This window comes from Falco biarmicus, chromosome 8 (assembly GCF_023638135.1).
Source record: "Falco biarmicus isolate bFalBia1 chromosome 8, bFalBia1.pri, whole genome shotgun sequence".
NCBI lineage: Eukaryota > Metazoa > Chordata > Aves > Falconiformes > Falconidae > Falco > Falco biarmicus.
The window spans coordinates 32,335,970-32,359,607 of record NC_079295.1 but is presented as its reverse complement, the minus strand read 5'-3'; the positions used below and the strand labels follow the sequence as shown (position 1 = coordinate 32,359,607).

Here is a 23,638-nt window from a genome sequence, read left to right as displayed (position 1 = left end):
AATTTCAGTTACTGTGTGGGGAACAGAAAGCTATACGCTTTTAGGCAGTTGCTTGTATACTATGAGTAACAGAGAAGTAACTGCCTCAGGAATATCCAAGGAGCCAAATGTCAGCTGTATAACTTCAGGTTTGCAATAGAGCTAAAATAATTTTCAGCAGCAAATAATCTTGTCTAAATAGCTTTCTAACTGCTTGCATTTGTCTTGAATACTTGATTGAGAATTGTTTATATATTCAGAAACAGTCTTAACGGTACCTGAGAGGAGGAGAGCTGCATTTGGTGCCTGTCTTTCAAAAACTCCTACAAAGTCCATTAAAAATATGGAATAACTAAAAAACCACAAGTCAATTCACTGAGGAGTTTATAGAGAAGTTGACAGTGGGCTGTTTTTAAACATAATCATTTTTTTTTCAAATAAAATGTGCAGCTTCTTTTCATGTATTAATTTTAGAAGCATGTTGCATAGCTGCTTCTAGGGAGTCATTCCTTCTCCAACTCCCTTAATTTAATCTGGGCATGTTTTCCTACCAGTGTTAATTATTTTCCAATTTTCTTCTCCACTATTCTTAAGCTCTAAATTCAGTCTTAAAACCTCCACAATTGTTCTTTTGTGTTGGTTGCTCACAAATTAAAACTCTGGTCTTAAAAAATCGTGTTTAACAAAAGATCTGTGTGTCTCTCTCTAGTTCTTTCTCCTTTCATCAGAGTGAGCTGGCAAGGGTGTGTAGCCCGATGTAATCCTAGTGTGATCCATCAATGATTGCTGGTTGTTTTTCTGTCTTACCATACCTCAACATCATTTAGTATATGTGTTTGCTTTTTACTACACAGCAGACTAAGTCTCACTTTTAAGAGGGCAGTCATTATAGCCTCTGCTGGTCTTTGTTTTAAACCTCTGCAGACCTCTGATTCCTCTACACTTGCATTCTTCATTTTAATTGTCCTAATAATGTTCCATTGAGCCTGTTAATGCTCAGGCCACAAGGAATGGTGTTGCATAAATATAAAACAAACTGATTCACCCAGGACTGTGGTTCATCTGTTGAAATGTGAACATTAAAGCCTTCAGAATGCTGGCCCATGCAGCTGAGGGCTAAGAAATCAGTCAGAACACCTGTGAAACCATCATGATTGAAATGGGAAATAACAATCGGCTTTTGACTCAGAAAACCACAGACATCTTTTTCTCCCCCTTTCCTTTGCATCCCTCCAGTGATGCAAGCACTGGTATCCTTTTACCCCAGTAGGACTTTCTCATGTTCTTTCAGTCAGTGTGTACATCGTAAATGAAAAGGTAAGCAGAGAGTCTGGGAGTACTGGACAGAGACTGTTGAGCAAAGCCTTTGTCTTTATAAAAGTACAGTCAACATGAGAGACCTCAGAAACCCTCCTGCAGTTCTTCAAACAAATCATCTGCTTTGTTAACCTTTGCCTTCTCAGACATTAAGTATTTCTCTTCTCCTGGATTTCATCTTCTACAAAGTTTGGTTAGTGTTGATTAATCTTATTTAGAGATTCTGATAATCTGATTAAAATCAGAGGTAAACATTCATCTTCTAAATCAGTGGCGCTTTGAATACTCTGCAGTTCAGGTTATATAAAAAGCCTTTGTAAGATTACATTCCATTACACTAAAGAGGAAATATAGTTCTGTCTTTCTGTAAAATACAGTTTGCAAACCTTGTTTTCTGCTATCTGCACATTGCCTATTTTTAGGAAAGAAAAACATGACCCCTTTATGTTCCATTCCCCCACTCAATGCTGTAAAATGCAAATAAAATTATTGGTCTTTCAGGTATAAACCCTTTGTTTGGACAAACACCTCAAGTGAGGTAAATCAGTGTGTCCTCTTTGAAGCTAGTAGAGCTGCTCTGCTTTATGTCAGCTAAAGTTGTGATCCAGTAGATTAGTTGTTTTTTGGGGGGTTAAACTTCATGGAGTCTGGACTTTCTTTCCATTTAAGTAACTCACAAAAAAGTTGCAAAAAGTCATTCTGAGGCTTTGCAATTACTACACTGAAGCATGAGCTATAGGTAGGGATCAACTTCTTTGTCTCTTTCAGTTCATTCTTAATAAAACATAATTTGCTTTGCAATAGTTGTTTTACACTTGGTAGACCAGTAGGAATTTTTGGTGTGACCCCACACTATAATTAACAATGCTTTTTTTCCTCTTCCTCCAGAGAGTGCTTCCTAGCGACATGCAGACAATAAGTCTCATCTAAGGTTCAGTGAAAATATTCAAGTAAATTCTGCCAAGAAACTAGTATTTCAAGATATTTTGGACATAAAAGCCATTCCAGGGAAAACTGATCCCACAATAGGACAGAGAGCTATTTTTAAAATTGCTTCAGGCTTTGCAGCTGGGGTTTTATTTGTTTTTGGTGGGTTTTTTTATTGTTATTCCTTGACATTTTAAAGATAAGTCCTGTACATGGGCATTCTACAAAACAATCCTGCAAAAGTCAGGCAAAAAAACCTTCCAGATACTTCTTTACAGCATAGCTACTGAGCATAGGTTTTATCCATGTCTGTTGTTATTCCACAATAAAAGAGCCACTAAGATCTTTCTTTGTCTAGGGTTCTGTTGATAAAATGCCAATAAGGAGAAGTTGCAGAAGTAATATTGTTATTGCCAGGCTTCAAAACAGCAGAGACATGAAAGACTTGAAGTAGTGTTTGTGTACTGCAAAGCTCTATTTTTTTTCTAACTGCCCCTATGTATCTTGCTTTGCCTAGAGTCTGAAATTGCGTAAATGTAAAAACATTTACAAAGTTTCCAGAATTATTCTTGATTGAGTTTAGCGTCTAAACCATCCAGTCCTTCTTAATTTTTCTTGGCTTGTGTCTCTTTTTCCATCTTGTGATCTCCAAGGTGGGTCAGTGTTATTAACTTCATCTTTTTAGACTCTGCAACTGAATTCAGAAGACAAATTTATGTTCTCTTTGCTCCTAAAATCAGTAACAAACTTCACTTTGATTTGACTATAAGCAGGACTTTCCCTGAGAAAGCTACACTTTTCAACAGGGATATGATCAACTGGACACAGACTGAAGGTTTCTATCCAGTGGTCTAGTTTTCAGCCATCCACTTGAATCAGAAATCATGATCAAAGATCAATAAACTACTTTGTGAACAACTTTTCTGTCTAGGTACTTCTATGTCCCACTGTTGCCATAATTTGTAAGTGCTTCCCAAGGTTTTAAAAATAGAAAGAACAAAATGCTCTCCTGCTTTCTTACCCCCTCCTTTATTTTCCAAACCCTGTGAAAACCAGCTTAGTTTAGCGAGGTTTACTTTGCCTTCCTTATTTGCTTCTTTGCACATGTGAAGAATTTGCAGAGGGAAGATGCGTTGCAGAAATGGGTCCTGCAGAAATGCTACTATTCTTCACAGTGGTCAGAACCACTTTCAGTATCCCTAGATCGCTCTCCTGGGAGAGTGCTGTCTATGTTACTTCAACCTCTCCCACTGACGACACAATTCTTGTGGGCAAATTTTTTTGCCATACAGTCAGGACAGAAGCTGAGGAGTGGTGCCTGCCTATTTCAAGTATGCTATAAATCGTCTGTACTTCAGCTTTCATGGCTCCTCCTATTTTGTCAGCTTTGGATTGGTTTTAAGTCCTAAAAGGGAGGTATCTTCTGGGAACCAACAGCCTGCTAACAGCCCTGTAGCACTGGTGAATAAGAAGTTTCAGAGTGTGACTGCTTTTCTTAAAAGCTTCGGAGAAGCAGGAAGAAAATTCATGAGTTTCAACAGGGCAAATGCGACCAGTTTGAAATGCACTGTTTGAAGATGAGAGGTTTCCAGCAATGTTGGCACCCTGCCATCATTTGGTACCAAGCAGTGTGTTGGGAGGAGGTGACATGCAGTTCTCTATCTTGCCATTTGTCTTTCCTTCTTTCCATTTCTCTTGCTTCCAAGTGGAGGTCACATATAGGAGGAAGTAAGAATGGCAGGTTTCAAGGGCAGGACCTAAGTACTCTCTGCATTGACATGGATGCGCTTCTGCCATTTGGACAGTTTCTGTTTGGCACTCAGTTGTATCTCTAGTCTTTTGTATTGAAGGAAATTAGGGTTATGGCTTTCAGTGCTGTCCTTACACATTGCCTCCAATAACAGTTTCTAGTGTACATATTCTGACTGGTTGGATATCAAGTGCTGAAAACATTTCTATGGCTTCTTGTTAATGGTCTTAAGGTCAACTAAGATGTGCTCCTACCAGCAGGGCCTTTACATTGCAATCCAGTTACTTCGGTTAACCCCACCAATTTCTTCTTAGTGTTAAAGGCTTGATTTTCATATTAGGCTGATCCACTGTTTCATTTTCTAAAGCAACAGTAAGCAAGGGAAATCTATCTGAAAAGGTGATGGCTAATTGCTGTTATAAAGACATAACGTAGTGCTGCATCTGTGTTAATCATCTTGTCTACCATGTGACTTCATTGCAAGTTTCAAATGGGTGAAATTATAGTTTATTCACCCAAACAGAGCCCTATCTAGGAATGTATTTCTGTGCACCATCTAAAAAACAGGCCAGACAATCTGCTTATGGCAAACAGAAAGGCAACCCTGAGTCTGCGTTTTAAGCTTCAGGGCAAAGTAGACTTGAAGGTGCTCTTACAGCAAGTCTTTCAAAAGGAGAATACAGCTGGGAAAACCTGCCTCTCTTTCCTTCCTTCCCCCATTGCACATGTGTTTTGCTAATGTCCAATAAATGTTTTCAGTAGCAAAAAATATTTTTGCTTAAAAAAAGAAAAATCATCCAAGAGTTTGTAGTCCATTTACAAGCTTAAACTGGGAAGGATAGAACTGTTTCCACTAATAAAAGATATCTCTAGTCCTTAATCAATTCAAGTCTGCTTTTTTAACAGCAGCTCAGGGGAGCAGTGGCAACAGTTACACAACTGCTGCCCTGGGGGAGTTAAATTTTGCTTTTGGCATCTCCTGTCTTAAGTGGAGAAGAGCTGTTTGGGGATAGAAGAATGATATATCTGCAGGAGGGAGGGAGCAGTGGGGGCGGGGGGAGCGTTTTAAATGAATTCTTTAATGGGAGCCCTTTCCAGAAGGCATCCATGGTATTCCTCTACAAAAGGAAGAATAAGTACTCAGTTCCATATATGGTGACACTTTTATGTTTTTTAATATAAACATGTACAGGCTGGAGCAATCCATGTAGATGGGTTTTGCTGATTGGTTGGGCCAGGGGGGAGGGAAGGAAATGAGACCCTGCTTTTAATATCTTAACACTGGAAAACTTAAGAGCTTGGGTTTGAATAAATAAACAGTAGGCAGAGCTGGAAAGATTTTCAACTTTGCAAAACAGACCCTTCCTCTGCCTTGATTTTCCAGCTTTTGTATTTGTTTTCCTTCAGCTTGTTTGTTTGCAGCTGTTTCTTTCTGTAAATTGCTTTGATTTTTGTTCAGAGAGTATGTTATTCCCAGTGTAGACAGCAACAGATCAGTAAAAGCTATTTGAGATAGCTTGGCTCCAAATATAAGGGGACCAAATGCACTCAGTCAACCACTGCAATGCTCAGCATAGGAAAGGAGGATGCCACACTGGGGATGGGCTGCTATAGTGCAATACACAATCCTATAGGTCAGGGAAGTTACAGTTTTCAAAGAAGGAACCTCTGCTTTACTGATTTCACTTAAATATTTCAGGAACCAAGTTGGAGAATGCAGCTGCCAGGTGTCTCTGATGCTGCGGGAGAGTTCAGTTTCCACAGCAGAAATGCTCAGAGAGTGAGTATTTTTCCCAGGGACTTGCATGGGTGGGTTCTATTTTTTGCTCCGTTAATTCCCTGCCCTTACAGACCCAGGCTGGCTGCTGTTCAACCTAATCCCCAAATGTGACCCAACAAATTGTTTTCATCATACAGACTAAGCACATCGTACCAAGCCAGAGTAGAGAAGATCTTTTTTGTTTGTGCCCTTATATGGCTCCTGAAGTCATCATTGATGCAACAAACTAATGGAGTGTGCTCCTCTAATCAACCTCCCCTTCTATAAACACATTTTGTTCCTGCTCTGAGATCGTTCCCTGACATTTTTAAACCAGCCCCTTTCCTGGCTCTCTCTCTTCTTTTCTTTTTCGGATCATAGTGGGAGGGAATCAGCCAGCTCTGGAGACCGAAGAGATGGTGGAGATCATGGTAAACTAACATTTGGTAGAACAAGTGGCTTCCAAAAGAATATCAGTGAATCTAGACCAGCTGAGGAAGAGCAGGAAGACGTCCGAGGTGTGCTAAAGAGGCGAGTGGAAACTCGGGAACACACAGAGGAGAGCCTGAGGCAGCAGGAAGCTGAGCAACTTGATTTCCGTGATATTTTAGGCAAGAAAGTCAGCACCAAAAGTTTTTCTGAGGAGGAACTGAAAGAAATCCCAGCCGAGCAAATGGACTTCCGAGCAAACCTGCAGCGGCAGGTCAAACCCAAGACCTTGTCAGAGGAGGAAAGGAAGGTTCATGCTCCTCAGCAGGTGGATTTCCGCTCTGTGCTGGCCAAGAAAGGCACCCCAAAAACCCCATTGCCAGAGAAGGTGCCACCTCCTAAACCAGCCATTACAGATTTCAGATCTGTGCTGGGCTCCAAGAAAAAGCCACCTGCAGAGAATGGCAGTGCTAGCACCCCAACACCAAACGCCCGCACCAATTCTGAAGCCCAGAATGCAACCCCCAATTCTCAAGCCCCTGTTACCAAACCAGCAGTGAAAAAAGAAGAGAAGAATGACAGAAATTGTGAACATGGGTGTGCAGTCGTGGATGGTGGAATAATTGGGAAAAAAGCTGAAAACAAACCAACAGCAAGCAAACCACCAGCAAGCAAAGGAACAGCACCCTCCTTTACAGAGAAGCTTCAGGATGCTCAAGTAGTAGATGGTGAAAAATTAGTCTTACAATGTCGGATTTCCTCTGATCCCACTGCAGCTGTCACCTGGACTCTAGACAGCAAAGTCATCAAATCATCAAAGTCCATTGTCATCTCCCAAGAAGGTAAATTAATTGAATTACAAGCCAGCTGGATGGCACATTGGTATATCCGGCTTTTGATTAACAATATTTAGTTCATTAAAGGTAACTCAATACTTTATTTAAGTCTTGTGCCAGTAACTGTTTCCAGATGCAACTTTCTTGTTATTTCAGTGGAGTACACAAGGAACAGTATTGTTTGACATTTCTTGCAGATTCTCCTTTAACAGCCTGCAGATGTAATTTTTATAAAGTTGAACTTCTTGCATTTTTAAATGCTGTTTACATTGCTAACACTGTTTAAGGAGCTGGTACATGACGTTTATTTAAGCTGAACTTTAAGGATTTAGAACATTGAAAACAGAATAATATTATTGCTGGTTTACAAATTCTAATTTAATTCTTCTGTATGTTTAATATTTCAGGCTTTTTATTGCTATAAGAGGCACAGAACCAGAAAGGGGTTGTGTTACAGAAAGACATTACTACAACTTCAAGTTACATAGTTAAGATCAGAGTTGAAAATTTATTTCCAGTTTATTTAATGCCCCACTACAGATAATTCTGTTGCCTTTACAGACACTGAAATGTTTGAACCATACTGGTCTGACGAATTGTAACTAATTTCAAAACAGTACAGAGTCTGGTAAAAGTCCTTAGAGGGAACACTTACTGTTGTCAAACTGGTTTCTTTATATTCCACATTCTGGATAATCAAACCCTACTAACTGGTTTTGTATGAAAGTTAATATTGTGTCTAGACAAAATATATATTCCTTGGGACAAAAACAGAGAGAATAACTGATAATACAAAAAAACCCCCCCAAAACCAACAAAAACAAAAACCAACCACCACCAAACCAACTTCTTCACTGAGCAAATTACATGGAGAATGACAATCTTGCATGTTGTAGTAAAAAAAAATTCATGTTCACAGCAAGAACTATAGCTTGACACAGGGGTCTGCACTCTTAATTATGAGTTTTTCGTCACTTAATCCAGACTGTTTTCAGTGTTATTAAATGACAACCAAATGGATATGCACAATGGATCACCAGAACCAGTGAATCCTTGTGCAGTATTCCAAGCACTGAACTATAAGGATTCTTTTAAAGTGGATGCAATCAGAAACATTGCCTTCGGGGGGGAGGGAGGGGGGGGGGGGGGCAGGCAGAGGGCAGGGGGCGGGGAAGGTACCTGAGTACTACATTAAGGAGATACCAAAGTAAGTAGGTGGAGAGAGATGGTAGCAGGTGCATTGTGTCTGGCATATGTCTGAAGTAGCATAAAAATTTTATTTATGAGTGAGTACATGATGATTTTCACCAGAGGGGACTATATAGAATAGGGGTAACTGTCATATGCATGACAAAAGGTTGACTGGTGGAAATCCTATCCTTGTAAAAAGGACTAACAGGATTAGGAAGGTGAGAGACTGTAGTTTCATCAGCCTTTCAACTGGAAGCAAGATTTCAAGGGTTTTCTTGGAGTTCCTCAGCAAGTTTTCAAGGGTTTTCTTGGAGCTGCTCAGAGTGAAAAGAAATTATACACCTCAAAGTTTCATGCTTCCTGTCATAGTAGATCAGATAGCATCTCTATAGCAAAGCTTCTGGACCATGGTAGAGCCTCCTAAAGTCTCAAAGCTTGAGTCTTGTGGTGCTGCTGAGAGCTGTTTACTTGATAGATATAATCTGAGTATTTGACTGTTACAATCCCCAACTTGTATTTGCTTTATAAAATGGTACTCTGAAGCTGAAAATCCAGTGTAGTTGTGTTCACAGTAAAGCAATTCTCATGTGCAAAAATGCTCTACCACCTGCCTGAGCAGGGCATGTGACTTGTCTCATCCAGTTTGTCTGGGCTAGGTGACACTCTTGGTCATAACACCCCAGAGGTGGCATTTTGTCAGGATGTCACACTTCAGCAGCCCTTTCCATAGAGGTAAGGAATGAAGGCCACCACTGGCTAAGGAATCCACTGTTTCAGGACAGCTTCTTGCAGGGAGTGAAGAAACTGTCCTTATGTTTGAGTTGTGTCTACATTATTACACTAGTATCATGCTTAGGTAGTTGGTATTATTAGCACTTCAAAGCTATGCTTTCTTTTTGCACATATTTGCAGAGGATCTTAGAAATATTACACAAGGAAGTAAACCATGCAGTTTTCTCCTTTAATGGAAAGAAATGGAATGAGGATTAGAACTGGTTTTTTTCAAACCTTACTACATACCCTTGGTACACTGAGGGGATGCATTGCATGATGGTCAGTTTAGGGTTTTTCCTGACAGTACCTGCTGGCTTTGGCATTTGGAGAACAGTATGTGGCTGCTCTCCCCCCGTGAGATGCTTTCATGCCAACTGTTAAGCAATGAACTAGGTACACATGATACTTTAAGTAAGTTCCAGTTTTCTTAGAGGTTGATTTTTTTTCTCTTTCCCTCTAATTAGGAACACATATATAGTTGAAGGAACCATGGGAAGAGAAGGAATAATTAGAGCTACAGTCTAGAATTGAGAAATAATGAATTCAGGATGAATATCAGGAAATACAGTTCAATAGAGAAACGGTAAGGCTTAGCCTCACAGAATGTGTTTGGAGCAGCTTTAAACATAGAAAGCAACAATAAAATTGGATGCAGTACTCAGCATCCCAGTGCCAAAATTCCAGATTCCATCCTTTGCCCCAAATGCTGAAAAGACAGGTTCATCACAGCCGCAGGTGTCATGTCCCTCAGCAGCAGTGCCTTTGGCCAACCTTGGAGCAGCATTTAATGGGCTCTGGAGATAATCCCCTAAAGTCATCCTCAGCTGAGAGAAGGCTGAGTCTGTGAGGAAGGAGAAGAATTCAGAGCAAACGCACCTAGCTCACATTAATGGGCTTAGATCTCACAAAAGCCATTTTTTATTTCTTTGGTATGATCTTCTTCCTCTTGTGTTCAGCAACAAAATCTGCTATGGAAGTGGATAGACTGGATCTATTCTTAGCTATTTGAACAGCTGGTTTTGTGCTGTTGTAATGTTTGGTGGTGACCACAGGTTCATATGTGTGGAAAATTTTCCAGAGGTATCTCACAGAAGAATAACTTACTTGCTCTAGTGAGCTGAATCCTGGAAAATTCTCTATCTAAAGTGAGACATGTCTATCAGCTTCTTACCATACTACAAGCCCATCTTAGTATGGGCCACCGTCCCACAAACTGTTAATTGTAAGTAATACATGAACCTGCAGAATGCCATGTATTTTTCTTTTGGAAATTATATTAACCCTCTATATCATTGCCAGAAAACAGAAAGAGCAGTTTGCTGATCTCTGGTGTCAAATATATTGTGAACATAAATAAATAAAATCTGATTTCAGGAACATGCCCACCTGATAAAACAAGTCACATATTTGGCCAGGAAGGGCAGACTTAAAAGTATACTTGTGTGTAACAAGTTCACAGGATAGGTAAATTAACTAGTCCCTTTATGTAGTCACTCACTGAAAATAACTTTCTTTGGCATATTTGTCCCAGCTGATAGTAAGGCTCTTTACCTGTTAGAAACAACTCTACTCTCATCTCCTCTGCGTTTGAAGAGGCTAACAAGTGCATTGCTTGTCCAAGGCAGTTTAGCCATTAGTGTGCAAGAGAAGGCAGGATGTTCGCCCCATATCTGTACTATCGGAGAAACCCAAATTCAAACACCAGGATCAGAACAATCACTGATTAGTAGGGTCTTTGAAAAAGGAAAAATTAAATCCTGCTCCAAAAAATACCGTCAAGTACATTTATGCAGTATTTGTGCTGTATTCTAGTACTTAGTCTAGGGCTTGCAATGTATTCTACTACTCCAGGTTTAAGTTTACATTAGCAATTGAAAGTCAGAATCTGGGCAGCATTATACTGACTGTCACAACGTATCTAAGATCAATCTCATTCCTTCAACTATTAATACTGTTTTGTTTCCCTTTGAAATCATGAACATTAATACTTGTTTCTCCATTTCTTTTAATAATTCCCCTGTATTCTGTCAGTGGATTGGCATGAATCATTTGTTAGTTTGTTAAAGTATCATTTTATGGCAAAGTGAGCTCTTACACCATTTTTCCTTTACGAACATGTCTTACCTGGTAGGAGTTTAGTAATGGTTTGATTTTATGTTTTTCTTCTTTCCAACACTCGTCAGAGTGCAGCTATCTGCTTTCCTAGGATAGATATTCATGTGGGTTTTGCCTGTGAAATCTCAAAATAAATGGTAACTGCAACAAACACAAAAAGAGGGTACTAATAAATTAGAGCATTACGTATTTATACGGGCAGGTTAGGTGGTGTATGGTTAAGAGGCAGCTGATTTTAGTATGAGAGAGTTCTTTGTTTGAAGCTATGGGGGCTTTTTGTTTGGAAAAAAGTTTTTAAGAAGGCTCTAGCAGACATTACAGTGGAGTTAGACATATAAGGACTGAGTAGAACAAGCTTCCTCACACGGTGAACTCTTTAGAGCAGGAACTATTCTGTTTTACATTTGTATAGTTGGCACAGCAGTGCCCTGTGCTAGTGTCCTGCTATGTGACTCACTCTTGGACAGAAAATCCAGATAGAAAATCTTTGCATGGTTACAAAAGTTGTTCTGGATGACAACAGTGAAAGGCATTTGGAAGCTGGTATCCTTACTAGACTGGAGAATTGAGGTGCACAGTGAATATAAGTCAAAACTGGCAATGTTGCCATTTTTTAAGTCAGCTTACTCTGGGTTTTTTGGGCTAGATTTAGTACTGTGTGACTATATAGGTTGAGGAGGAACTACTAAATATAGGCTAAGGTCACAGTGATGGTATAGCTTCAAAAATGCACAGTTTGTATTGCTTTGTTTAGGACGGCATCTTTTTCTTCCTAAGTGTCTTGGCAGCACAGAGAGTTGGTAATCTTGTTAGCAGTAATGCCTTAACAACTTTCTTGTGACTTAACATAACTCCCAAATCTTCCTATCGGCCATGCAAGTCTGTGTCTGTCAGTCTGACTAGGATCTGCCATGAATTTTTTGATTTCTTTTTAATTAACTTTGAGCAAGAGTTTGGTGTGTAATTAACACAACTCTATGTACTGCTGAAAGTAGATGGATTCTGCAGCTTAAAAAAAAAGCTGCTTCAGAGTTTTTAAGGCTAGGGAGATGATCTGAGCATCTGTTCTGACACAAACTCCATGGTTGTCATAGGCCACAAAATTTCCCTCCATACTCCCATTTTTGTCTGAATCTTCCTTCTTCCAGAAATGCATATAGTATAGGTTTAAACACAGCAAAAGAGAGAAATTTGCTATGATCACTGGTAAATTATTGCAATGTCTGATCATTCTTTTAAGTGTTCAGTTTTTAAATCAAGAAACAAAGCGATGTCTCATTTCTAATTTGAATTTATCTGGTTTCTTCTTCCATATACTACTTGTACTTGATAGAATGGCTTTGTAATCAAGATACCTTTCTATCTTTTTTTCCTCAAAACTTGGCAAGTTAAGCTCCTACTAAATTTCTCTCCATAATGCACTTTATCCAGCTCTTGGAGGACTGGCATTTGTTTTGTTTTGGTTTGGTTTTCTTTTTAATACCTCCTTTTTAGCTGCTGATTGTTGAGTTATCCTATTTAGAAAACAGGCAGCAGAACTGTATGTCAGTATCAGCATCAGTGAGATGAAGGTCGCCTTCCTATTGCTGTGCTTACTGGAGGTCATTGGTCCTCTTCCTGCCTCAGTGGAGCTCATGTTTGTTACTGCTGTATTAAACCTTCAGACCTTCTGAAAATAGAGCATCCCGTGCTGCCCATGGATGGTTGTCGCTTCATTATCTTAAGGCCCATTTTCTTTGAGTGAATAGAACTCAGCTTAACAAGTAAATGACATTGCTTATGCAGACTGACCTGTTTTCTTTCTCTTTCTGTCTTTTCCCTTTCCAGCAATCTTTCTATCATCTTTAAGCTGATCAACTTTAATTTATTAATACTGCTACATCACAGATACTGATAACTTGAATAACTTTTCAGTAATATTGAATATTGAATATCTGTTCAATAATATTGAATAACTTTGGTCCTAATCTGATCACAGAAGAAATCCACCAGAAACATAACAATTGTTGATGTCCTATTGTCACTTCATGAGATCTTTATTTTGGCAGCTCTAACTCTTCCTAAATTAACGTCATTACTATAGTAATAGAGCATTAATTACAAGCAGAATAATGTGAGATAACACAAACATTATACAGGTACATTTGCCAGTTAAATGTGTAATCTAATGAGTAATTAACATAGGTTTCTTACATTGTTTTCATTAAAACCCTATCAATTATCAATAATTAAATTTGACATTTTTTCTTCCCTGAAACTCCTGTGAGTTTTTTCACTACTTTGCCTGTTGTCATTGTAACTGTAGTCAATATTTTCCAGGTCAACCCACTTGCTGTTTTTAAACATGACTGTGACGCTAGCACATATTTGCACTTTCCCATACAATTTGTGATTTATTAACACTGTGGGCCAATTAGTTCCTTAACAAAATTTTTATGGGTCCTAGGCACGATTTCTCAGGGCCTAGTATTTATTAATATTGCCTAAATACTCTATAGCACTTCTTTATCCCATGGGATGCCAATGAGAAAGACATAAACTTCAGTCTGCATGATGGATAGGAGTCAGGATGTTGGCCAGATAGATGCCAGTGCAGGGAATCAGACTCAGGAGCTGTTTTTTATTGGTTTGTGTATTTGTTTTATAGTTGAAGTTGACTTTCTGTGGTGTTTCATGGAAAGAATGCAGAAGCCTACAGATATTTTAAACTGGCTTGCACTATTTTTGAGTAAGTCAGAGAATCCTTTAATAGCTCAAAATGCAAAGGAAAGGCTTTGTGTATCTAAACAAGAAACTCCAGTAAACTGTCAGCTTTTGTGGCTGTTAAGGTCTTCTCTAGAGCTGCACTAGTTCTGAAGTCGAAGTGGGAGATCCCAGTATTCATGTTTACTCCAATCCTGCACTTTGTGACGGTGGTTTTAGACTGTCTGTGGGCTGGTTCCAAACAAAAAAAGTAGAGGGATGGGGGGACAAAACGGATAACAATTTTTTTCTAATTGACTGGGATTTGTGAAGTGCTGGAATTCAGAATACCCAGCTGGATATTATTGTGCCAGTTTGGGCTTTCTTGAAGTTATGAAAAAAATAAGCTTGTTTCAGGCCATAAAGGAGTTTTACAGAGGAAATACCAAATACTTCATTGAAAGACATTTGGCCTTCTAGCCCCGGGAATTGACTGTAGCTCTAGATCACAGAACACAGGCCTGTTGGGGAGTTTCCTATCCTTGTGAAATCTCATTGCCAGTTTAGGTTTGGGGTTTTTTCTGGTTTTCTAATAAAATGAGGTTTCTACAGCCATGTGCCCTTTTGGCCTCCCCTTGTACTCCTGACCCAACCTGGTTAATACGTTTTTGAACAACTGGCCAATTTCACACTAAGTCCTTGTAGTCCACAGTTTCATGAAAATTAGTAGCTAAATAAAGGAGAATCACCCAAATTATCTCATTTCCCCTTCACTGTCCACTGAGGCAGACTGCCACCATTGCACCTGGTGGTAGCAACAGGCCTAGCAGTCCTCATGTACTTTGTATGTGCTGCTCCAGCATAGCTGCTGGGGAGTATGAAGTGGAAGGGAATAAGATACAGATAACTGCTGCAGGGGGGTAGGAGTCAGGAGAAAGAGGATGCAGCCCTTGAAAAAAACAGATTTCCTTCATCCTCCTTCTCACAAAATACCTTAATTAAAATTAATCACATATATGTATTTTTTTGGAAGGAGTAAGACTGACAGTATTTCATGAGGACTGTGATTCCAGTGGACAAAGCCAAATGCAGGTTCTTTCAGGCCTCTGCCATGCACCCTGGCCGGGGCTAGATTCTAAACGCAAAACTAACATGCATATGGTGAGTTGTGGATTGTCATGAGAAAACCCTAGGATTTGCTTCTAGATTTTAGCATAATTGCAGAGAAAGATTTGTTGTTAGGGTGGGATGTTTCTGTTTGTATATGCTGCATAAGGAACTGTTTCTCATAATCTGTCAACTTATATTGCTGCAGTATGCTGTATGGACAACACTGCAACAGTATGAGTGGTGAGGAATAACTGTCACGTTTGTCTTCAATGAGCTGAGGAAGGGCTTTTGAGCAGGTAGAAAACTCAAGTGGAAACTAAAGTAAATGCTGCTTTGTTCCAGTTCCTTAATGATCCAGTGATCCTTACAAGTCAGACTCCTTTCCTGCAGTAAGACGGCCAGAGATCTCTTTTATATGTATGTGTCTGTTCCATAGTTTATGTTCTTTTGCAATAGCATTTTTAGGTTCTAATATGTGATCCTTTCTAATCATGTTACATAGATTTATACAAATTCTTAGACTGGAAGTTTTCTTTGGCTTGCTCTACAATTGACTCTTTAAACAGCAGAGACATGTGAATTTATATTTGCTAGATGACTGCAAGAATACTTTTCTAGTGTCCCTCCTCCATTTGGAATGGAACTGTAGCTCGTGACATTTTTGGCTGTAGCCTGACTCATGGAGAAGAGTTGCCTCAGGGAAGGCACATGGCTTTTCTTTTCACCCTGTGGGCAGCTGAGCACATGTGAGTGAGGGGTCAGTGCTCCTCTCCTGAGATAGTTTTCGTGTTGTTTCTCAGGGGGAAAATAGTCATTATTTAGAGCTTCTTGATTTTGTGGAGGATGATGACAAGGGAAAAAATTAATTTTCTTCTAACCCTTGTGTGTGTCTGGCAAACCAGATTTGTTGGGAACCATTTATATGTTTTTAATAAGATTTGTCTTGCATAATAACATCCAGTTTTACAATGAGGGAAAATCTGAATGCCAAAAGTAAATTGCCGTGTCAGAACTGAGGTCTAGCCTCTAAAGGGACCCGGTAAACTTCCAAAGCTATTCTGATAGAGGCTTTTCTTTTCAAGGACCGTTGTCACCTGTGCCTGTGCCACATCACAAGGGATATATTTGATGGGGAGCCTGGGATCAGACACTGAAAAACAGAAGGCAGCTGCCAGTTAACATAGAGAGAAATGTGGGAAATAGCAGGAGGTGCTAGGAAATGTCTTTATGTCTCAGGACACAACGGAAATGTCTAAAAGAGATCATCTATCCAATCTTGCCATTAATTAGAAAAGACTGTGAGAAAGGTAAATGAAGGAAGGGGGGAAGGTATTACCATGGCTGAAATAAGCAGAGGGTGGAGGCATTTCTGGACAAGCAAACAGCAATGGGTGGAAGTGCACAATGTCTCAGGCTGTGTTTAGGGGACAGGCCAGGCTTTCCAGTGAGGAAGAAGAAAGCAAACCCACACTTCATCGTCACTTAATGAGGGATATTTGCATGGGGAAATTCTGGAGTGTTTTAATTGGGGTTCTCCCCAGGGAGCAAAGTATTTTGTTGTTCCAAGCTATGCAAGTGAACATAAGGGATTAGGTAAACCATGGTTCTTCTTCCTCATCCCCCAGCTACTGGGAACACTTTCTGTCTTGGTTCACAGAGTTTGATTTTTTAAGAGGAAATGTATTTCCCTTGGGTAATACCAAGCTTCCCTTGGTGACTACAGAACTTATGTCGCATCCTGTTTCTGCAAACCTGATTAAGTCAACTTTTGCTTTTTTGCTTGAAAAGAAATGGATTTTTTGCACTGACAAATTTGCTGCTGATATATTGGACTTTCTAATGGATGTTTTACAGTACCAGACACTTGTTCTTTTAAGTAAATCAAGCAAAAAGAAAATGTCTGTCAGTGCCATTTTTAAACTGGGGCGCTAAAATGAAGTTCTGTTTTCACATGTGGATGCTCATGGGAGTGTTAGAGTTAAGGCTGATTTAAAATATTGCAGATGGACCCTTTTACAGTCCTACTACTAGCACTTTTGGAAAATTATCTGAGTGAGGACTTCTAATCCCTGTTAAGAACAGCAACAGAGATTCTGCTCTGGGCCATCTCTACTCTCATCCATTACCAGCTTTAGCCCTGCAGGAACAGCTTTGAGTATCCCAGGGAACAGCAATATGATTCACTTTATCGTTGTTTTAATTTTATTCAGCATTAATTCTTCCAATTCTGATGAATTTTTTGAGAACAAAACATAATTTTCTAGCAGTGAAGATCACCTGTACTAAAGGATTGGACCAGTTGATGCATTCTGTTCCTTAATAGCACTAAGGTTTTTGTGAACTGCAACATAATACCCATTTCATCTCTTCTCCCCTTCTATTAGGGACACTGTGTTCACTTACCATTGAGAAGGCCATGCCTGAAGATGGGGGTGAATACAAATGCATAGCTGAGAATGCAGCAGGAAAAGCCGAATGTGCTTGCAAAGTGCTGGTAGAAGGTAAGTACTTTTCTGGATGTGGGAAAATCCTTCCTTAGAACTTCCTTGTTCCCCCCTTTATTTTGCAATACCAGCTTTTATGAACCACATACGCAAAAAAGAACTCTGCCCCCTTCCCTTCTGCACTTTTCAGTCAATATGTAATTAAATGTCTACCATAAAGGAGCATAAGCACAGAAACAGTACAGAGCCAAGGGCTCTGGCTGCTTTGTGCATTAATCTATGTTTTCCTGCTGCTCACTGGGTTCCTGCAATGTTTTTAGAGCAGTAAGTTGAACCCATGAAGATCTATTTCTGAGCTGTATGTATTCTTTAAGAGCACATAAGAATTCGATGTGTGAGCCTGGGTACCAACCAGTCTGCGTACCAGTCTGCCTCAGAGCCATGTATGGCACATTTCTCAGTCTAGAACTTTCAATTCTTTGCATTCACTGGCGTTTGGTCATTTGGTTTTTCTAGTGGAAGTAAGCAAAAATAAACAGATTAGCAGCTTAACTACCCTCGTATGCCAGAGCCTTAGAACATGGATAATTTGCTGAGGTACCCGTTTTCAGCCTCAGTCATGCTGATGACACTGTACTCTTGCCAAGTAATCTTGGCCTTGGGGAAATATTTTGTCATGAGGTTGAGAGCACAGACTTTTAAAACTGCTGTGAACTTTAAGTAACAAAATATGCTTCTTACCAGCTCACCTTCTGGTGAGCTCGTTCTTGAATACCATGATAATTTCCGTTGTATCTAGAAAGAACACAAAACTAAACAAGTCCAGTAACTTAAATCTTGGGTATCAAGCCTTAACAACTGAGTTATAGATGTGGTATTTGTGGCAGGATGTCTAAAAAAACCAAACCTATTATTTGTTTTCCTAATGTAGTATGAGACAAAAATATGATCCTGTAACTCCACCAGTAAGGGTCAGTCTTCATGTAGCTGGAAAAAGAATTAATTACACATATAATTACAATTAATTATATTGGTTCCTGTAATAGCACCTTCTGTGATACTATGGTCATAATGTAGCCTGGCTTAGGTACTTGATAAGCTATTAGTTGTATTTCTATATTTTAAAGTGGTAATTTTTACCAGTGCTGAAGTTCAAAGAAGACTATCAAGAAGAGGCTTGAAGCAAAATCTAGTACACTGTAACACCTTAACTACCACAGATACAGAGCATTAAAGGATCAGATAATCCAGCACTTAGCACAGAGTAGTTCCCCAGAGCTGCCTTAGCATCTTTTAAGTGTCTCAGTCAACTGTATGTTTTTTTCCTTTGACTTTGTCTTCTGATCTCCTTCAGGTAGTTGCTTTTCTTCCTGAAGCCTACCTAAGCATATTTCTCACTTCCAATTTCCTGCTGGGCAATGCATGTTCTCGGAGGCTGAAGGTAGAATTTGGCTTGCAGTCTTGATCATGGGAGGCTGTCTGCTCATGACAGACTCATTGCATGATTATGTGAATGGCATTACATCAGGTGTTGGGCTCACTCTGGTAGTGGCCCCCATGGCATTAGAAGCTCACTGCTCACTTGATGTTGGGCACCAGAATGACCACATTCCTTACCTTGATACTGGCTGCCTTATCTGCCTTTTCCATTTCTACCAGCATGCTTTGTATGGATGAGAAGAGGTTTCTGAGGAATGGCACCACAGCAAGCTCCACCTATTTAGGAGAGACGCCATTTGATATCCCATGCCTGTGATTAGCAGAGGGGATGACTGTTATTTTTAAATTAGAATTGTGGTCTAAAACAACCATTAAAAAATGCTCTGTTCTATGCAGTCTGCTGTCATCATCCCAGATGCTGATTTTTAGACTCCACAAGTAACCATAAATATCATTCTATTCCTTTCAGCCCCACAGACTCAAATTGGATTGAAAGAATGTTTGACTTTGGTTGTCAGATTAGGTCAGGGACAAATCTGTAGAATCTGAGTGTCTGAACTCAGATCTGGCACAGCCTTGTGCTCTGAATTGCTTGCTAGGAGATTCTAAATTCCCATTAACCTTTTAGGAAACTTTGATGAACTTTCATGCTCTGGCACCTGAAATAGTAGTATTTCAGTAGGTGACTGAAATAGGTGATTCCATAATATTCATGTTATCTTTTCTCTGGTAATTAAATTCCAAACCGCTATCTCATGTACAAATCCTCTGAAAGATGAGTATTTGAAAGCTATAAATTGATACAGCTATTGCTGAGATCATAATCCAGATTTGGGATCTTTCTTCCAAAAATAAATGTCAGAATCGAACAATCTAACAAGTGGAGCTTGTTAGAATTTGCAATGTATGACATGCTCAGCCCGGGAAAACATTGCTAAAAAAAGGTTGCACCTTCTAGTTATAGATGTCTATGTCATATGCGATACACATGGAAGAGAGCTTGTGTTGACTCTTAGCTGTTGGTGGAGCCTGCAGTGCTGAGTGGCTGCTGAATATGAGCTGCGCAACCTTGAGAATAATGAAATTCATCAAATTTGAGTTCTGTGGTGTTCTTTTTGCCATTTTTATTCAGGAATGAACCCATGTGTAACAATATCTTCTTGGAAAGATTTAAATATTCAGAGGAAATGCTACTTTTCAAAATGTGTTTACCTACATAGATCACATAGACAATGGAATAGAAAAATGACATGGCAAGAGATTCTTTTAGGATTAAATGATACTTCAGATATGCCTTTGTTTCGTTCTTCCATGCACTGCCTAAAGCAGCTTTGTGCACATTGTACTTTGTCCTTTTCATTTAAAATAGACCCATCAGCTTAGATGGCACCTCTTGTCTAGTTGCTTTCTCAGGTTCTCAGTGCAGCTGCTTTCATAGAGGGCTTTTCTCTCTCTGCTCCCTTTTCCTTATAGAATGTGACATTCTCCAGCAAGGCCATTAAGAAAACCTTTCTTAAGAACCAGAAGGGAAGCAATTTCCTCTAAATTTCAACAAAAATCCAAAACAAACTGACCTTAATAGGCAGCTTTTTCATTATTGATTTTCAAATAAGATTTCTATTTTATTATTTGTTTTGATGGCAGATGCCTCATCCACAAAGACCTCAAAGCCTACTGAGAAGAAGACCAAGAAGCCTAAGACCACACTTCCCCCTGTGCTGCCAACAGAGAGTAAGTGACAGTGATTTTGATTACTTTCTTTCCAGTGGAAACAAAAGAGTGCTTTGGCATTCTGTGGTTATTCCCTTCTGTTTGCAGGCACAGTATCGGAAGCTTGTGTTATTTCTTTAACCCTTGCACATAAATCATGAGAAATTATTTTTTTGCCTTGCGGGAATTAGAACTACGTGCTGAAACCGTGAGGTCAGACCTAGCCCATTGTATTCTCATTTTTCCATAATGGTGCAATAAACTGATGACACACATTTATTTTGGGCTGCCTCCCAAAAAGCACAGAAATTCTTGAGTAGTTTGGTTCAAGCCATGTTGTGTCCCGTGCAGACAATATACTGTCTTACCATGGGTAGGCAAAGGATCTTGACTGAAATGTGCTGTAGCATAATCTGTCCTTTTTTTCCATGACGATGAGGAGTGGTTTGGTGAATTTTACACTCCTTGTTTTAAACCTAAATCTTTTACTTGCTTTTAATGCTTTCTGAAATAATTAATCAGCTATAAATTCCCATGTTTGCTACCCTGCATACATGCATTTGTTTAAGGGGAAAATTCAAATGGTAAAGGCAGAACAATAATACCAGTTTAGAAATTCCTAATACTACTACTAAGTAGTATTTTGAAACTAAGGGTCCATGGGATAAAAATATCTTTTATCAAAATAAATATTATAAAAATAGTCTTTTATCAAAAACTGGACACTGAAAGTTGCCTATCGAAGATGTTCACCATGTTCCTAAAAAAGATGTAAAGACATGGTTCTAATGGAAACAAAGTATTTTATCCAGTGTGCTCTCAAAAAACCAAAAACAAAACAAAAAACAAAAACAAACAAAAACCCCCCCCAAAAAACAAAAACTACAACCTGATTTTCTAGCATGGAACATTTTCAGCTGCTTTCAGCAGGACTCAGTGAAATTTTTTACTGGTTGATAATCACAGGTAATAATTGTGCTTCTGGAATAGCTGACTTGCATAGAGCAATGACCTGAGCTACAGCTGTTTCTGAATTGCTGGCTGAGCATTGTAACCTTCCCTCCAGCCAATCATTTGGGGGTGTGGGACGGGTCACACCAACATGGTCCACCTCTGCACCTGAGCTTCAAATGTAGTAAATAATAGCAATTAAGAACAATCATTTTGTTCTTGAATATCAATAGAAAAGAAAGATTTAAAGCCATTTAAATCTCCATGGAATAACGTTTTGAATATTATTTCCTACACACAGAAATATTTCCTCTGATCCTCCAGCAGTGTTATCGATAGTAGCTTTCCCAGGAGAAATTGTGAGTTGGGAACTAAGTCTAAATATGCGGATATATTACCTGATCCACATCCTGCTGAAATCACTGCTTGTCTTGATGTTGATTTTAATGGAAACTGGATATAGGTAACAAAACAGAAGCTACCAGCTCTGGCTTCAGAAATTATTGGGAAAGGATGGTTGAAATGAGGGTGAATGGTTTTCTTAAGGTTGCTCCATGGCATATTGTATTAGTGTTTAAAGTTCTTAAAGTTCTCATCAGCTCTTTTTTCAAAATACCTTTAAAACATCTTTCCTGTTACACTTAAAACATCAATGTAACTAAAAAGAATGTTAGGAAGCTGGGCTTTGGAAGAGCTTTTGGAGAACTTTGGAAAAATGCATATTTAATTTAAAAAGGATTTGGCTGCAGGGATTCCACATGTGGTTTTTAACATCTCAGCCTCAGTCTCTGAGGACTGTAGGTATTTGTCTGCTTGAAATGAGTGTTATATTTGTACGTTTGTCAGGGGCAAAATATACAAAACTGATCCAGTAGACTTCATAGTTTCAATTTAAACTGAAATCCCTTTCAGATGTAGAGATTTTAAAGTTCCTTAACTGAAAGAGAGTGGGTTTAACAAGTCAGATATTTGTGCATCTTTTCTGTATTTCCCTCAAAAAGGTTATTAAAGAATGACTGTGAATTAAGATGTCCCAGTCTAATAAGGAGATAAATTTTTACTCTGATCTCTTCTAGTCTCTGTTGCCACATTACTCACCAACAGTCCTAACGGCAAGCAGAGTGTAAGGAATTATGTTGAAGAACTGCAGAACAAAAATTCCTAATAATCCCACTGAATAAATTCTGAATTTTGAATACTGAATTCATTCACAACAGTATATACTGTATGGGGTACAGAAACTATATACTCTCTGTCATTTTTAGAAATACTTCCCAGGAAAAAAATAATCTATACTTTTTCTGTAAGAAAGCACAAGTTAAATTTCATGGTTAGAATCTATGTCAACCTTTTCTCCCTTCAGACAAATTATTAAGTGGTCCTCGTTTTTTGCCCTGGTAGAAACCCTCAGGAAGGTAAATAATTTTTAGTTCCTGAAAGGAAAGATCAGTAGATTTCCTTTTGTAAAGGAGAATGAGTTTTTTTGGTATGTTAATCTGTAGAATTACTCACTGTGAGAAAAGTTACTGACCCAGGTCATTTGACTGCTCATTATGACAACATTTTTTATTACTGGAAGCTTGGACTTTGTAGGCTATAGAAATCCAATAGTAAGATTTTGGGGCATTATCTCTTTTGAAATGCAATACATGGTGGACTCGGGTTTAGAACAAGCAGTTGTTTTCAGAAAAACATCTATGAAGGCAGCTTTGTTGCGTTCAAGGTTTCAGAAATCTCTGAATGGATGCTTGCAGTGTTTACATGCAGAAAGGTTGCTCCCATGCTAGCAAATTAGGAAAATTATGATGTATTTCTTTTTTCTTACCATTAATATTTTGTCACCAGAATTTACTGATAGTTATGACTCTGCAGAATGCAATCTGCTATGATAAACAGAATAAATAATGTTTCTGAGATTAACAAACAGATCCACCTTTGAATCTGAGTGGAATCAATCATGAGGAAGAATGGAGGAAAGACACTTCTTTTTTAATGTTGGAAATAGTTCATTCTTCACTGACTGTAGTGACTCAGGCTTTGTCACTTGTGTCTTTGCTGGGTGGATATGAAATGCTACTGAGTTAGAATAATAAAGTGTTAGGTTTCTTCTGCAGACGTATAAAAGACTAGAAGAGGCAGTGGAAAATTGGAACCTTTCATTATTTATTATACTGCATACTCCATGCTATGCCAGACAATCAGTGGATAATATAAGGGTCTTCTA

The 23,638-nt window shown here is 38.9% G+C and overlaps 1 protein-coding gene across 2 annotated transcripts in view; it reads left to right on the top strand.

Moving 5' to 3' along the window:
* The window catches only part of MYLK (myosin light chain kinase), a 216,420-nt gene that overhangs the window by 135,709 nt on the left and 57,073 nt on the right, over positions 1-23,638 (top strand). For both annotated transcript variants that reach the window (XM_056348444.1, XM_056348446.1), the window contains 4 exons: positions 5,673-5,753; positions 6,114-7,003; positions 17,254-17,370; positions 20,398-20,484. In XM_056348444.1, the coding sequence (XP_056204419.1) occupies positions 5,673-5,753; positions 6,114-7,003; positions 17,254-17,370; positions 20,398-20,484 (1,175 nt within the window). The remainder of the gene's footprint in view (positions 1-5,672; positions 5,754-6,113; positions 7,004-17,253; positions 17,371-20,397; positions 20,485-23,638) is intronic.